The sequence below is a fragment of the Ascidiella aspersa genome, chromosome 9 (assembly GCF_963924565.1).
Source record: "Ascidiella aspersa chromosome 9, kaAscAspe10.2, whole genome shotgun sequence".
Classification (NCBI taxonomy): Eukaryota; Metazoa; Chordata; class Ascidiacea; order Phlebobranchia; family Ascidiidae; genus Ascidiella; species Ascidiella aspersa.
Genome location: NC_139455.1, coordinates 6,626,224 through 6,642,519, shown reverse-complemented (window position 1 = coordinate 6,642,519; position 16,296 = coordinate 6,626,224). Strand labels below are relative to the sequence as shown.

The window sequence follows — 16,296 nt, the reverse complement described above, 5'->3', positions numbered from 1 at the left end:
TTTCTTAACTTCGATATGCAGATGATTTTTGTTTTGTTTAGTAGACTACTGTTAAACAAAAGGTCGCGAACTGTTTTAACAATAAAGGGCCGCAGATTAAAAGTGTGGTAAGTCTGTCTAAAAGAATTGTTTTGATATTTTGCCTTTTTAGCATAACCCTGATTGCCTTTACTAAGGGTATATTATTTTGCTGACAGCATTCTAGGTTTAAGTTTCCTTAAGTTTTTTAGCTAATAAATGAACTCCCTGTTTTTGATGTCACGAGCCACGTATTACAGTCCCAACTTCTAGTCGGTGGGCTTTATATATTCCTACCTTTTAAATTTTCAATACGATGTATTTATTAGAACTGGTCAAAGAATGCCGAACAAAACAATAAGTATTGTTGATTTGATTAAAATGTCAATGTCGTATGTCACGATTTGTGTTTTTGTATGTTTGTATGTTTACGCTGTCCGTTGCATTTCCTTGGCGATATTTTGCTCAATCTACAGTCTATACACAAATACGTATACGTTAACGGTTCAAAACAGCTCACAAAAACTCGCCTACAAATTGACAACGACCGGTAATTAATCTTTAAACAAACCAAACCTAAAATCAGTCGTTTGCTAAAGTCATTTCGCAATATTCAAGAAGTTTGCCAAAGTCATTTCGCAATGTTCAACAACCTTTGCTTGTGTTTCAAACTCACTATATTGAAGGTTCTCGAAAAGTTACACAAGCCATGTTTTTATGACTAAAGTGTTCAAGGGTAGCAAGGCAGCTTTTAAACTTCCAAGTTGTTCGTTACAGGGCTGCGAAAAAAAGGGTGTTGAAATACGCGAGCGTTCGCAACTAAACCAGCACAAGGATGAAATTCTAGTAAAATATCTGTCCGGTTATGTGTTAACCGCGAACTTACATGCTCGGCGATTACCTAAATATTAACCATAGTGCGCTTTGAGTGTTTGCTTTGCTGCAAGGTATATTTCTTAATACTATACGACAATGATTAACTCATTCCAACTGGCTCGTTCATATTTTTTTTTCGTTCATATTTTGTCCTTTTCGATAACTCCTATACCAAAGCAATTTATTTGGCAAACCAAAAAACAATTTTTATATCCGACACACCACGTTGTAACGTCTTAGACACAACAGAGTGAAAAAATATCAAGATGTTCGATATGTTGCCTTTTCTTTCGATAAATATACCAAATTTTTTGGGCAAAAAAAACGCACTCCGATACGGTGCCAAATGATGTCACGGCTATATTTTTACAAGTTCCATTGCTAAATTTGAAACATACATGCAAAGGCAATGTTTCCGGGTTATTCGGTCGTCATTTGCTATAGCGTTGAAAGCATGGTTATATATTCGATTGTTAGATTAGTTCTTAACGATCAATTTAATTTTATCATCAGCAGCTGCAATTCATCTCGTTTTACGTTTAATTGCGCTGCAGATTAGGGACGCTAATTTTAGGAAATTTAAATTGCGTTTATTTTAGGAAAAGTTAAAATTATAGTTCCACGAAATTTGTTATTCATTAACACGGTAAAAAATACTTGGACGCCTGTCGAGAAGCCATTTCACGACGGTTGCTTCGACAAGAAGACATGAAAAGTCCAAATTAATTTACTTTCGACAAAACATGAAAAGTCCAAATTAATTTACAATTCAAGCTTTTTCTAGTTATGTACAACAGTTTGGAGTTTTTACAGAAACATTGGTAGGTGCGATGCCAATCTACTATAATAACATTGGTAGGTGCGATGCCAATCTACTATATAACTATAAGTAGGACGATTAATTATATATATATTTTGACCTGAAAAAAAAAATTTTAAAGTTTGACCTATAAGAGAACATTGATTCACACAACATTGTTGTTTGAATATGTGTACATAGGCGCAGGTTTAGCAACGCGTACAATCAATCATGCAATACATACTATATGAGATATAAGTTATTGACCCATCATTGTTGTAGTCCTTTCATTCTGCCGTGGGCCTTTTACCAATTCAAGAAACAATGAAATACAAGTTAAAAGCAAAACTAAAATTGCAGCTATGATGGCAATACGATAAACGGTTCACAGTAAGAAAATCAAACAAGGCGTAGGAGCCATTTTTGTTTGCGAGCATTTGTTTGCGACATTTTTCAAACATGGCGTCAAGAAATTACGTTATAATAGGGTGTCATCAAATTATACCTTTTACCGATACAAAAGTCAAGCCTGAAAGAAATTATGTTGGGAAATATATTGGGATTAACTTTGGATCGCTTTTATATACAACATCAGTAGGACGTTCTAGACTAGACCCTGGACAAACTACGCCTCGCTTAGCAATAAAGGCCGGCCAGCGGCTCATTTTCTTTAAAGTGTTTTACCAAAAATGAGCCTTAACGTTTTTTCTTGAATTCATATTATTTTATTAAATACATTACCCTTGTAGGAAATCCTCACCTATAACTACATTTCCCAGCTTGTCAAAACAAGGTTATTTAAAGATTCTTTTCAAATGAAACACACGTACGTTGTATTATGTGTTTTCGAGAACCCTTATTTAACACGGCCGGCCAAGAAATTTCAAGTTTCTTGTGCGGCTCGCTGTCAAAAATATTTGCCCACTTCTGTTCTAGACTCAATTAATGCAAATGGCCTTTGGTAATGCGATGAGCACTGGTAAAACTTAAATACAGTATCATCAGATCATGGTATCCATTATCCATAGGCATGGCGCATGTGCTACGTTCGGAACTACGCTTTGCTTTCAATGAAGTTAAAGGCACAAACAGGATGCAGCAATTAAGTAAGGTGATATGACTCGAATAATGCTGCACTGAACCTGCATGACTGTTAGGTAATGAGCTGAATGCTACAGTATACGCTTTTGCGTTTGTAGCTTGACTTAAATCTACAATTTACTTTATTTTTAACCTTACTGAAAGTTCCTGAAGGGTTCCATGTGTCAAATAAAAAAGTGAATATGGTAGTAAGTCAACAAATGACCAAAACCTTTGCCTAGCAAATAGACAAACAACCAAACATAAATAAGCTAAGTGTATTGTCGCGACATTTTTCAGCGTTCGATGGTCGGCGAAATTTTAGCGTGTAATATCTCCGAAAGTGAAAAATATATCGATCAGAATTTTTTACACTTTACTTAAAGCAAACTAACTTAATTAGATTTTTGAGAAATTAAAATATTCATATTCATACAGGTTTATGAGATTTGATACTAATATTAATATGAATATTACTATTCAGTCATATTCGGCCTTAAGCAATTTCTTGCAAAAAGTGAGTCATACAGTGTGATACCTACGAGTTTACTCTTTAAAAAGAGCCATGAATCGACCGTCAGTTATTGAGGTGAATTTAGTTCATATTTGACATAGTGAAAATTTTGTTTGTTTTTTCGGGATCTTATATTCGGTTTACAAAACGGGCACGAAGTCGCTATTGTTTGCGAAACATATAAATACGACTTGGTAATAAGAAAGCGCCATATTAACTGCGGAAGCGCGAATTGCTAGCGTTATGTTTCTTAAGCAGATCCAGTATAGTGAGGATTGGCAGGCGGCTGGATAAAGTTGTCGACATGCATTCGCGATACCCTTGAAAATAGAATACAACACATATGGGCACGTAGTTTTTTTTTAGTATAGGCCTTTGTTTGCGTGGAATAGTTAGGGGTTAGTAAAAGCCAAATTGAACTCGGTTTACTTAAAAGTATGTACATTTTTCATCAGTTCTACGCAAAACAGCAGGTCATTTAGGTATACCTGTGTTATGACGTTATCTCTGCAAAATCGTATACCAACCCTGATCCATATAAACAATTTCACTTTAGGGTTCCGCGTTAAAAAAGTATTAGAACCCTTGCCATAGAGCAGTTTGGTCGACGAATTGTGATAGATATAGCAACGAAAAAAGTGATCTTGATTCAGCACAGACGTCAGACTAAACCTGTACCTCTACTACTCTGGGCATTGTCAGCACTGTTTAATTAACTACATCACAAGCTCCATAATATCAATAAATGCTTGACGAAATGTGTAAGTCTATGTGTTCTTTTTGAGAACGTTCTAAAGAGAAGAAGTAAGACTGTTGACAGATGGCATATTAAATACACTAGTAGACGTACGCAGTAGTGGTTTTATGACTATAAAATATCGCCCAATCAAACATACAGCGAAAGACAAAGTTTTTTTTTAATTTACCAAAAAAAAATTTTTTAGAAAAAAAAAAGATAACACAGATTTGCGCCAAGTGCGTAAAGTTTTACTTGTAGGCTTACGCAGTTAATTTTGCATTCACATATTATAGCTATGACCTCGTGTCATCATGGATGCGTCCTTGCTGGCAACAAAAACCTTCCTTAAATTCCATGTTTTGTTTTTCAAAAATTGACGTCATAAATTGACGTCACAATACAAATAGACTTTAAATATCTGCTGATTTCGGTCACAAAATATGAAAGTGCCATAGATGCTTAATACATTCAGTGTAAAAACGTCTTATTTTAAATGCAACTGTTTTCTTTAATAAATTTATTACTTTTTAAATATACGCTAATATTTAAATTACACGTTTATCGATCCCCTTAAACTATAGTTTACGGAACCCCAAAGGGTCCATGGACCTCAGTTTAAAACCCTCCTCTATAAGGAATTTCTGTGACATCATGCCTGAATAATGAATATACTCACTGCTAAAATCGGGATCTTTCTATATCGTTTTTAAGTTCCGTAACCGATAATATCTAAATCGTTTTCTATTTGATAAAAAATCATATATGAGGTTGTTTCCAGCTGCAACCGGGCGTTTTAGTTCTGCCTTGTTTTTTAGACACTTCGATCAAATAAGATTTTTAATCGTGACAGTTATTTACTAATCATACCGAACCTCACGTCAAAAACATGGAATAAAAAACAAACGTAACGCCATACAGAAGTAGAAGGCAAAGTAGAATCGGATAACGGTTACAATAGGTTTACAAAAAAAATGTTGTAATGCCTAATCGAGTAACATACACACTATGTCCGTTTAAAAATCCTAAATTTGGCGGTTGGAAGTTGTTTAGGCGTTCCATAAAAGAGAAATAAATTACGGGCATACGTGAAACCACAACGTAACAATTGGTTACACTGTTTAGAAACAATTACCTTATGCAATATCGTCGTTAAAAAATTAAAATCCCTAAATACCAAAACGGAAATAATATAAATAAGACAGCAAGTTTTGACAGAAAACGTGTTTTGAAAATCAGCTTTACACGTCTTGCATAGAAGTTTTATTCAACTGAGGGCCATCCAAAAATCTTTTTGTAAGGCCTATATATATTTAAAAAAAGGTATTACGACATCTCCAATGAGTCTTGGAAGATTGTAGGTTTCTTTTTAAAATAAGTAAAATGTTTTTTTTTAACAATACATATTTTGTCTCGTCTGGCAACGGATGCAAATTATTAAATAAAAATACAGATCGTTTTCTAAGAAACTGATATACATGGGGCTTTAACAGCAAAATACTCTAGCAAAGCTAGCAATTCAGGTCCGACACAATAAACAGATCTTAAAAGATATATATAAATATATATATATACATATTTCGCCAATCAAGGCATCGTCAGTATATCTTAGTTCGAATGAATCTTGTAAGGGTCAAGGTGATTTCTATTATTCACATATTCAGTGCAACATACATGGACTTTAAATAGAGATGTCCGAGATTATTCTATCGACTCCTATACTGAATACCAACTGTTAATTTTGATACTCGTCCAACACTGTTGATGGCTTATAGGCCCTAGGTACACGATAACAAATATAGGTAATTTAGCCATGGTTTGCGATCCAATATAGAGTTTGAACCTTCTAAAGAACATTTTTTCTAAAATTATTACCTTGTGAAGGTAACTTCCTGCTTAACGTGGAAGCAATGCTTAGCTGTATAAGGTAAAATAACATAACCGCTGAACGTTTTATCAATTTTGACTGTTCGATCTCATCCGTGATTGATAAAAGTGTCGGATCGGATGGTCGTACTTTTCGCATAATTTTTTGGTAGCGACTAAATTAAATATCGGAAATCCCTATGGTCGTTCATTGATTGCACACACACTTTATCTGACAAAAGGGTCGCATCAATTCGGTGCATTTGAAATCCAACAAATTGAAGCTATACGCTGAATGCATAACTGCGCAATCGGAGTTTAAATGGTTGTTCGGCTCTCCTCGTACGAATGCGGAATTAATCGGAGAAGATGGAATGTCGTCGATCCAAATCCAACTTCCTTCTTGTCTTGTGTCGCTTAAGCCGATCCAGTAGTTATGCGCGCCGAGTGGCTCGATAAAGTTATCAAGTACGAACCTGAAACAAGGATAAACTGATGATAGCTCCTTTGTTTCTCTTTACGATTACTTGAATTTCGTCTATCTACCATCTTAAACCCGTTCGGCCTTTTGCTACTTGGTCAAGTTATCTTTTTCGAACGAGCACAAGTGTATAGAATATAAATCTCAACGGAAGCCGGTCAAACAGTTTTATAACGTGCGCTTACGCTTTTACTTCGTACTTTTTTATTTTTCAGTTTTGAATAAGGCAGATATGGCAATCAACCGAGATTCCACCAAATGTTAGACTCTGCGTACAACGGCCTATTGTAGCCAGATGTTGTTCAATAACAGCGGATGAAACTCATATAATTGACAGTGTAATGACTTTTTGTCAATGATTGACTTAATTGCACTTGAACCACGGTATTTAAATGACGTGACTTGGCTTAAGTCGTTTGGGCAAAATGACTTGACTTGACTTAAGTATTTTAGATAACTTAAGTTTTTTAGGCAACTGACTTTGCTTGAAATGTAGTGTTTTCATTAAGCATCTTTTTTTAATATAAAATTGGGTTATTTATCTCAATTTTTGCACACAAAAAAGTTGCTTGCTATGTTTTGCGTGTTTGTTAATCTTAGTTTAGGCGTTGCCCATAATCAATTGCTCATATAACAAGAACTTTAGTTGAAATTGACTTGTTCCAATTATGGCTTGACTGGTACTTGACTTGTTATTTATTTAAAAAGCCTTGACTTGGCTTCAGTTATTTTAAACATAGATTAACTGGGACTTGAGTCGTTTCAAAATGACTTGTTAACGACACAGACAACCTGTACTTGCGAATTGTCGGATCTCTTAATGATGACGTGGCAAGATCGCCTCCCCTCTCTTGACGATATTTCCGCGATTCGTTCCACGACCTTCGAAATGCGCTCACGTGATAGATCTTCAAGTTTTTCAAGCACTCTGGATCTGAAGCGAAGTTCAAAGATTAAAAACTGCTGCGCATTAGTTTCTATGACTTTGCTTATTACCGCTTGTTTGGCTGTATTGTGGCAAAACAAAAATTGGCGGCCACATTTTGTTTACTGTGATTTAGTTTGGTTAAACAAGTGGGATAAACATTACACACTACACAGTAGCACCATAGCACTTGACTTTCCTATAAAGTTTATTAAAAAGTGAAAGCTATCCAGGGGAAAAAGTAGAATAATTTATTTTGACAAACCTGTCGAACCCCTATGTTATTCTCCAAGCGTGCGTCGAACCCCAAATTTTCGCTCAGTATTCGTTTCTTCCTAATTCCGGGGACTCAAGCCATAAGATCGAAATAAGAACATAAACGTAGGAATAAAACGCAGTTCGGAATAAGACCAAAATCAGACTAATGCCTAATAGTCGTAATAACGTGTAATTTGAAATAAATCCTAAACCCGGCGGAATAACACCTAAATCGCCCGAATCAGGCATGTGCAACATTTTACTTAACCCCAACACCCCTAAGTACATCAGTAATTCCCCTAATGATTTCAACCTTAAATCATTTTTAACCCCACCCATTACCCACAAACAACCGAAAACAGGGTAAAAAATTCTGGTGACAAAAAAGCGGCGCCCTTACGGCTTTTAAACTAGGACGCCCAAGCGTGGACACCTAAACGGTCGATGCCAGATTCATGGCCCCTGATCGTTCCATACCTTTTTGTACCTTTTGTGATTCTGACCATTTTGGTCTTATTCTGATGAATTTAGGGCTTATTCCGTGTTCCGACAGGTTTAAGTCGTATTCACACGATTAACAGCTTATTCTGTCGCGTATTTTAGTGCGTTTTAGGCTTTATGATTTCGTTGATCTTAAAACTATGAGATTAACTTTCGCCACTGTAGCTAACGCTTACACAGCTTTGTGCAGTTTGGTGTTTTTCCTTCCCAATGTCCAGTCTTATTGCAGGTAAGTTGTGCGTCTCCACAGTATCCTTTGTCACAGGTCACGTTCACCTTTTCGCCCACCTGGTACTCCGACTTGTGACGTATATATTTGCCGTTGATGATGACGTCATTCGGTTGGCTGCAAACTGAAATAAAACGTAATTACTGTAAATCAGTGCTTTTTAACCCGTCGCATGGTACGCACTTGTGGGAATGAAAAATATTGTAATGCGGATGACAAAAGTCGTGCCGATAAATGTGCGGATGAAAGTGGTGCATATTAGTATTTTTGTAAATGTGTAATACAGTAATAATCCAATAAGCTGGTGCACCCACTTAGGCATTACAGATACAGCAATATAGTCTCTTGTTGGCTCGGTGCAGCTATCTATTTTACATCGGTTAAGGCTTACGGTTTTGATGCACCAACCCTTTTTTTGTTGTTTCACAAATACGGAAAACTGCAGGTTGGAAACTTACTCTACTTGTTTCGTGCGGATGGAAGTTTTCCAAAATAACAAATTGCGAACGGTTCTTTTAATGTTAAAAAGCACTGCTGGAAATGAATAAGTATAAAGTTGGGATTAGGGATGTCCAATTATGTGGGATCAGGACAGATACCCAATGCCAAGTGGTGGAATTAGTACTCGTCTGATATTAAGGGAGTTCCAACCATGATTTACGATTTAACGCAGCGATTTTATACCTTGAAAGCCTGAACGCTTTTTTACAAAATCTCTTAGGCTAACAACTATACAGGTTACTAAGCCTTTTAACGCTAAAACAAATTGCTAACTATAATAACCTTAAAAAAATACCCCTGAACGTTTTAATTTATCTGTTTTGCAACGCAATGAGGTCTTTGGTATAGGTTCGCGATACTTTTTGTTCAAAACATCGGGTATATAAGTATCGGAGTAAAATGTCAAGTATCGGACATTCATGTAGTTTGGATCTGGGCCTTTAAATCAGGGAGTCGAACCGTTTGACTTTTCCGGTTCAGGTTCGGTTCAGGTTCAAGGATTTTTTCGGAATCCGGTTCAGTTCCGGTTTCGGTTCGGAGCAATTTTAAAGTTCCGGTTCAGCTCCGGTTCGACCACCGTTATTTCAAGTTCCGGTTCGGATATAATATAAGTTGCGTTAAATCTAAAAATGTTGGTCAACAAATGTAGAGAATAATCTTTGAATATAAATCATTCAATCAAAGTTACGTGACCTATTAAAAAAACAGCAACTCAATATTGAAATATCTAAAAAATCAACGTTTTTTAATCAATATTCAAATTAGTTTATAAAATTTTATACATGGCATAACTTGAGTCTTTAAAATACAAGTTGTGACGTCATGCTGCAGTGAACCGCTTTTATTAACAGGTTCGGGTTAGGTTAAGGTTCATGTTCTTTCAAATTATTCGGTTCAGTTCCGCTTCCGCTCCTTAAAATCGTTCAAAACCGGTTCAGGTTCGGTTATGATTCGGAAAAAATTGACCCAAAACCGGTTCGGTTCCAGTTCGACTCCCTGCTTTAAATACATTATGTTTGACACCAAACAGCTTTTGGACTTATTAAAAATAAACATCGAACAAAACAAAATATATAGCCTATACAGGTTAAGTAAGTTTGTAGAACTTACATAGCTAAACCCTTAAGTTTGATGGTAACACAGCTTTTTTACTTATTTGTTTTTTATATCGCAGTGGTTATCGAACTTCTATGGTGTAGTTCTATTGTTACAAGGTGTCTGAATCATATGTCATGGGATAATATTAAATGTAAGCAGTTTATTACCACAATTGAGTTTAGAAATGTCCGATAATATCGGATCGGATCCGATACCTTATTTCAAGTGGTACTATCAGTACTGGCCCGACACATATCACATTATTTTGTGCTTAACAGTGATCCAGCGTAGAGTTTTTATACCTTGTTAGGCAAATTTTTAAGAACATATTAAACAGTTGAAACCAAAATATGGATATTTAGCAAATATATTTTTTTCTGATTTTCTAAATTGTTTTAATCGAACTAAACTCTTTTTTTTTTTGAGGAACTAAACACAAATACGGCCACCAACAAATTGTATTGTAAAGTTGACAAGCTTTAGCGCAACCCTGCTTCATCAGATCTAAATAAGGTTGTGGTAAAGCTTATTTTTAGTTCTTAACTAAGACAAAATGTGGCTTAAGTGGCTTTCAACCGAAAAGGTAAACTAGTGCTGAAAAACAAGTTTTCTATGCTTTGAAGTTCAATGCCTAAAAACATGTTTTCGCAATGTTGGTGATTGTAGCAAGTCAAGAGTTGCATCGTCAAGTCGTTTTAATTCCTTTGGTGAAAACGTTTGTCTGCATTAAAAGCACTTGGTGTGTTAAGTGCAGCAAAGCAATGACGACAGCACCATTGCTCAAAAGTCGTTCATTTCTTTGTAGTTTGGTTCAGTTGTAATATATATAGGTTTTCAAAAGCAAATTTCGGCCTAATACCTTAAAAATCATTACAATTGTACTATCAGCGTGACCGATTTTGCTTATTAGGACATAAGTACTGACGTCATTTGGTTAGATCGGATCGCAATGCTTCTTGCCCAAAATGTCGGGCAGCGGTATAGCAATAAAATATCAAGTGTCGGACATCTCTTATTGAGTTTAAATATGAAACGGAATCATTGAGCCAGACTTGGACAACTAGATTTTTTTTAGCTTTTTAAAATTAGATTAGAATTAAAATTAGAGCATTTCAGTTTTTCTAAATTAGATTAGAATTAGAATTAGATAATTTTAAGTTTTCTCGAGTTAGATTAGAATTAGAATTACCGAATTTTTAAAAAAATCGAATTTAAACTAGAATTTGAACTAGAATTACATTTGATTATTTACAGTCAATTTCATTTAAATCGAGAAGTATTCTACTAAGAATGTGAAAGGTCAATATATTTGTGCTAATTTTGATTTTTTTTAGCATAACATTTGCTTTTCAGACTGTGAAAATTACGTTCCAACCAAACAGTTTGAATTTAAATTCATTGTTTTGACTGAGAGACCAAGAGTGCCGTTGGACAAAGTAGCATTTTTGGTGAAATCCGAATTAGATTAGAGCTAGAATTAGAGCACACAAGCAATTCACTAATTAGATTAGAATTAGAATTAGCCGCAGTTTGCTTTAATTCATTGAATTAGAAAACTAGAATTATCTCTAGTTGTCCAAGTCTGCATTGAGCGACGCCCTGTTAATTTTAAACGGCACACCAGGGCATCGCGACGCACAGTCAAAGCACCATCTTGTTAATTAGATTACATTTCGTTTTGTTGTCGTCGTGGCTAGTGTTGTTGCTAATGCTGTTGCTGTCGTCTTTTTTGTTGCTGTTGTTGTTGCTGTCGTCGTTGATGTTGTCATTTGTGTTGCTGTTGTTTGCGATGCCCGTTCCGTTCTTCTATTATAAAGAAAATTATCCTTTTTTAATATTTTTGTGGATACGCATCGCCCGAAAAACTATTTGCAAATAGATAACTTACCCCTTACCGCAGTAATATTTTAAGTTTGTAAATGATTGTAATTGCCTAATTGTTTATATGGTAATCAGTTGGCACTCTATAACGGCAAGTCAACAAGTCAAAGTCAAATGTTTATATTGTCTTTATAGTGCCACCTGATTACCATAATTTATTGTTCTATTTGATAATGCTTTAAAATCAGAAAAACTATTTCCTCGATTTACAGGTGCATTATTTTGTGTTCTTTGTTCTCGTCGAGTTATTTATCAAAAAATGTGCTCTACGTAAAATTTTTTGCAAATCAAAAATTCTCTTCTTTCTTTCGTTTAAACCAGTGGCCGGCAAACTCTGGGCCGCTGTGTCATTTTTAGTGGGTCGCGAGTTACTTTTGAGTAGCTTAGTGTTATAATGTAGTTGTGGGCCGCGTGATAGCTGTACAGTGTACATTCATTGCACTTTATTTTAAAAGTTTCTGTGGCACAAAAATTTTAAATTGACTCAGCTTGGAAAGGCCCACCTGCCAAATGTGGTCCTGAGAGCTTGTCGAACTATATCTTTGGCAAACTTAAATTTTATGTCATTAAACAAATTTTCGCGATTTTTTTGGGGGGGATACACCGGTATTTCTTTTAATTTCTTGCAAGTTTTTATTACAAAGCCGAAAATAAAAATAAAAAAATTATATGTCCAATATTTTTTAATACGTTTCTGTTATTGCGCGACGCACTTGCCACTCTTCCACGGCGCAACGGTAAAAATCGCTGGTCTAGTTGAAAAGGCAGCATAAGCGTAAACAAACCGGACGTATAATAAACATTCGCGCAAAGCGCGAAAACTTTTCGCAATTAGGTAGTTGAAATAGTCGTTTGTGAAATAGAAAAGTTTGTGAAATCGACTCGTGTTTAGGCGGCTGGCCGAATGAATTACATCGGCGGGCCGGAATGCATATTAATGCAGTTTATACACTCAAGCTGGCTTGAATTTCGCACCATGTAATTACGACGCTAGGACGGATTACTTTTCAATCCGGATTGAACCTTAATCCAATCTGCCCGCGAAAGGTGCATATAAACGGGCTTAATTGTCAGTATATTTTAATTCAAATGAATCTAAAAAAGGGTGATCAGAACTGTTTTTGACGGTTTATAAAAGTTTTTCTAAATCACGCTAGTCGAAAGGAAATTTTATCTTTTTGTTAATTCTTCAACAAATAATACAAAAGTAAATAAAGTGCTACCTACCCCGTTCGTTATGACCAAGGAGAGAATTGCGATGCCCAAGGCCACGAAGACGATGAAAATTAATGCAAACCGTTTCAGCATTTTTCGTCTATGAACGCCGCCGTTATTCATGTTAGTGGATGGGGTTCGAGCTTCCATAGTGGGATTGATTGATTCAGTTTGAGCTACTGGAATATAAAGATTAGTATTAGTTATTTTAATTAGAATTGTCGCTCGTAGCCGATTTTTTTTACGTACAGCCACATTAATACTAGTTACAAAAAGAATGTTTCTCCGGAGTTTACAAAAAATGTCGCACGTTCTAAGAGGCTGAATTGAATTTTCCAGCATTTTTGTAGGAATCCTTGACCAAGAAACCACTTTACAAGGGCTCGATCACACATGCTGTACATGTATGTGTCTTCGATTTTGTAGTATTTTTAAGAGAGTAAAAAAAAATCGTTGTTGAAAAGTCAATCTAATAAAAATGAAGTTTAAACGGGGCGAATCGAAGAGACTCTTTAGAGTGAAAACGGCGTATGTTTTGCCTTGCGTTATAACAGGGGTTCCCAACCTTTTTTACACCGTGACCCCCTTTGAAAATTTTGAGAAATCAATGACCCCCCTATTTTTTCAACCTTTTGAATAAACAGTAACCGACAGTTGAAATGATAAAATAATATAAATACAAGAATCAATAAACATGATAGTACATTAAATAGTAATTACAGTTAATGTGATGGTTGAGCTTGTGTTTTCTCGGACAATGTCGTAATTGATGGCTTAGTGTTGGAAAGAGCCAGCCGCGTGTCATATTGAATATCCAAAACACCGCGCTGTTTTATCTTTAGAAGTAAGATTGTTGAAAACCCACATTCACAACGTTATGTTGATGGGAAAGGCAACAGCAATGGCATAACAATTTCATTGGGCTTAGGGTATGAATTGCTTTGTTTTGCCCAAAATGTGGTCAAACTATCTTTCTCAAAGCTCAATCGGGTTGCCGCCTCTTCTTGCAGCTTCAAGAGTTCATTATATTTTGATTTATTTTGTTTTTTATAGTGGAGTAGTGGAGTAGATAATAAACTAAAAAAATATTCTTTTTTTATATTTTTCATGGCCCCCTCGAAAAAGTAGGGGGGCACGGTCCACTGGTTCCCCTGTGTTATAAGAATAGTTATATGCCACTTGCATATTAAGACGGTACATAGGCAGTTTTCTTTAGTTAAAAGCTCAGTTTAATAAACATATCCTCTGTCGGCATATTCACTGAGCACTGACAGTCCTTTTACCAACCAATGTTTTTAAAACGTGAAATCGACTCTGTTTCTTACTGTAGGATTTTGTCGTCGGAGTGGTTTATACCAATATGAAAACTTACATGGATGAGACGTTAGGACGTGTAGGATGTGCCTACGCTTTCAACCTGAGGTAACTTTCTTGACACATATCCCATTTTTTGTGGGCGTAAATCCTGTTTCCCGCGTTAGGTTCGAGTCACCTTTTACTCTTCCCGGCGGAAAAACTGACGATGTTAACACCGTCTGTGACCCCTCTAGTCTGTTATGTGAAGGCTGTGTTGCATCACATGTAACTATATTATTTGAATCGAAGTGTATACTGTTTATTGCTAGTATAAAACGATAAAGTAGGCTACTACACGATGTACTGAAAATGCAGCCCAATTATTGCAATATAGTTGGTGCTCGAAAGACACGTATAGACCAGGGTCTCCCAAACTTTTTTGGACCACGGACCACTACTTGTGAATCTCTTTTTTTGCGGACCGCAATACAAAAGCAAAAAATATAAAAATACGAATTTTACAATGGGGCGGATGGGATTGCTTCTTTCTGCATAAATCATCAATTCTCGGGAGTTATTTGTGAAAGGCAAACTCGTAAGTCAGAGTCCACGGAAAGTTTGGACCTGTATTTTTCCGAATGGCGATAAGAATATATTATTACGTCATCATAGAAAACAACTTTTTGACTAAAACGAATACGCAAAGAGCAACAAGTAAAAGATTTACGATTCTGGATAGCAGAAGCCTTCGAAATTATTAAGTTGGGAATAACTGCGGCAATTATCTATGAAAGGGTACGTACTGTACAACGTATATGTGTGACTTTTTTAATTTCTTGTCATATCGCCACGGACCACCTGTGCAGTCGTCGCGGACCACAGTTTGGGAAACCCTGGTATAGACTGTTTAAAACACTTGTCTTTCATTACTCAAATACAGCAACTCTTCGGGGGCGGATCCAGAGAGGCACAAAGCCATTACCACTCCCCCAAACTATACCGTTTTACTGTTCTACGTAAATGTCATCATATAATAGGGTCATATAATAGTTTAAATGTTTACCACATTGGGGATAAAAAGTGTATCCCAAAGGAGGTTTGAGTACCGTGGGACTGTCCAATATTTTTCCCACCATAACAAATACGTTTTGCCGTACTTACGCCTAATGTTTGCGCAGTTTAGTTGTGTTTGTGCAGGCTAGTCACGTGGAATAAAAACTAAAAATTCTGCTAATTTAATTTAGAATTGTTTTCCGTTTAATTGCACATTTGCGCACCAGTTCGACCAAGCTTAATGGTTACTTGTTTTAAATTTCTTAAGTTCACTTGTTTCAAGGCGCCTCTCTACGACCTAAATTTGTGACGTAATTTCTAAAAAAATTATTAGGCCCCCCCCCTTAACAAAAAACCTGTATCCCCTCTTACAACTCTTATATGCTCTTCCTCTTATATATAAACTACGTTATGCTCGGGGTTCTTAGTCACCCCAAAGATCCCATCAGTTCCTTTGACCAACGAGGTGTGGTATATTCAATCCCCTGTGCGGATTGTAATTTGGTCTATATCGGCGAGACTGGAAGGTCATTCAAGACTCGCCGTAAAGAACACCAAAGGGACGTGGCAAATAACGACGCAAAGAAGTCTGCACTCTCATACCATGCTGTTTCCCGAAACCACCAAATTGATTTTGGTGGCGCTTCAATAATAGCACGAGAATCAGACTACAGGAAAAGATTATTTTTGGAATCGTGGAATATTCATAGGAAGGGTAACACCATGAACGTCAAAACTGACGTGATGCTTTCTGCATGCTACAAACACCTGCTGAAGGACTAGAGGCAGTCGCTAATTACTTTCTTATCGTTTTGTTGCTCGCGTTTATTTCTGTTTTTTTCTTTTTTTCCTTTCCATTTATTGTACGAGTGTTCAGTGTCAATCACCCTGACGAAGGCGGCTTGTATAGGTTGCCGAAACGTTGGTTAACAATTACAATTACCAGAGGAGCTGTTTTTGATTTATACG

The 16,296-nt window shown here is 36.1% G+C and overlaps 1 protein-coding gene across 1 annotated transcript; it reads right to left on the bottom strand.

Moving 5' to 3' along the window:
- Window positions 1-5,639: 5,639 nt before the first annotated feature.
- LOC146132092 (uncharacterized) lies at window positions 5,640-13,128 on the bottom strand. The gene is made up of 5 exons (XM_083397205.1): window positions 12,991-13,128; window positions 11,553-11,688; window positions 8,231-8,407; window positions 7,169-7,304; window positions 5,640-6,365 (listed from the first exon to the last, which is right to left on the bottom strand). The coding sequence occupies exons 1-5, from the start codon at window positions 13,126-13,128 to the stop codon at window positions 6,098-6,100; spliced, it is 855 nt and encodes a 284-aa protein (XP_083253331.1). The 3' UTR covers window positions 5,640-6,097.
- Window positions 13,129-16,296: the final 3,168 nt, after the last annotated feature.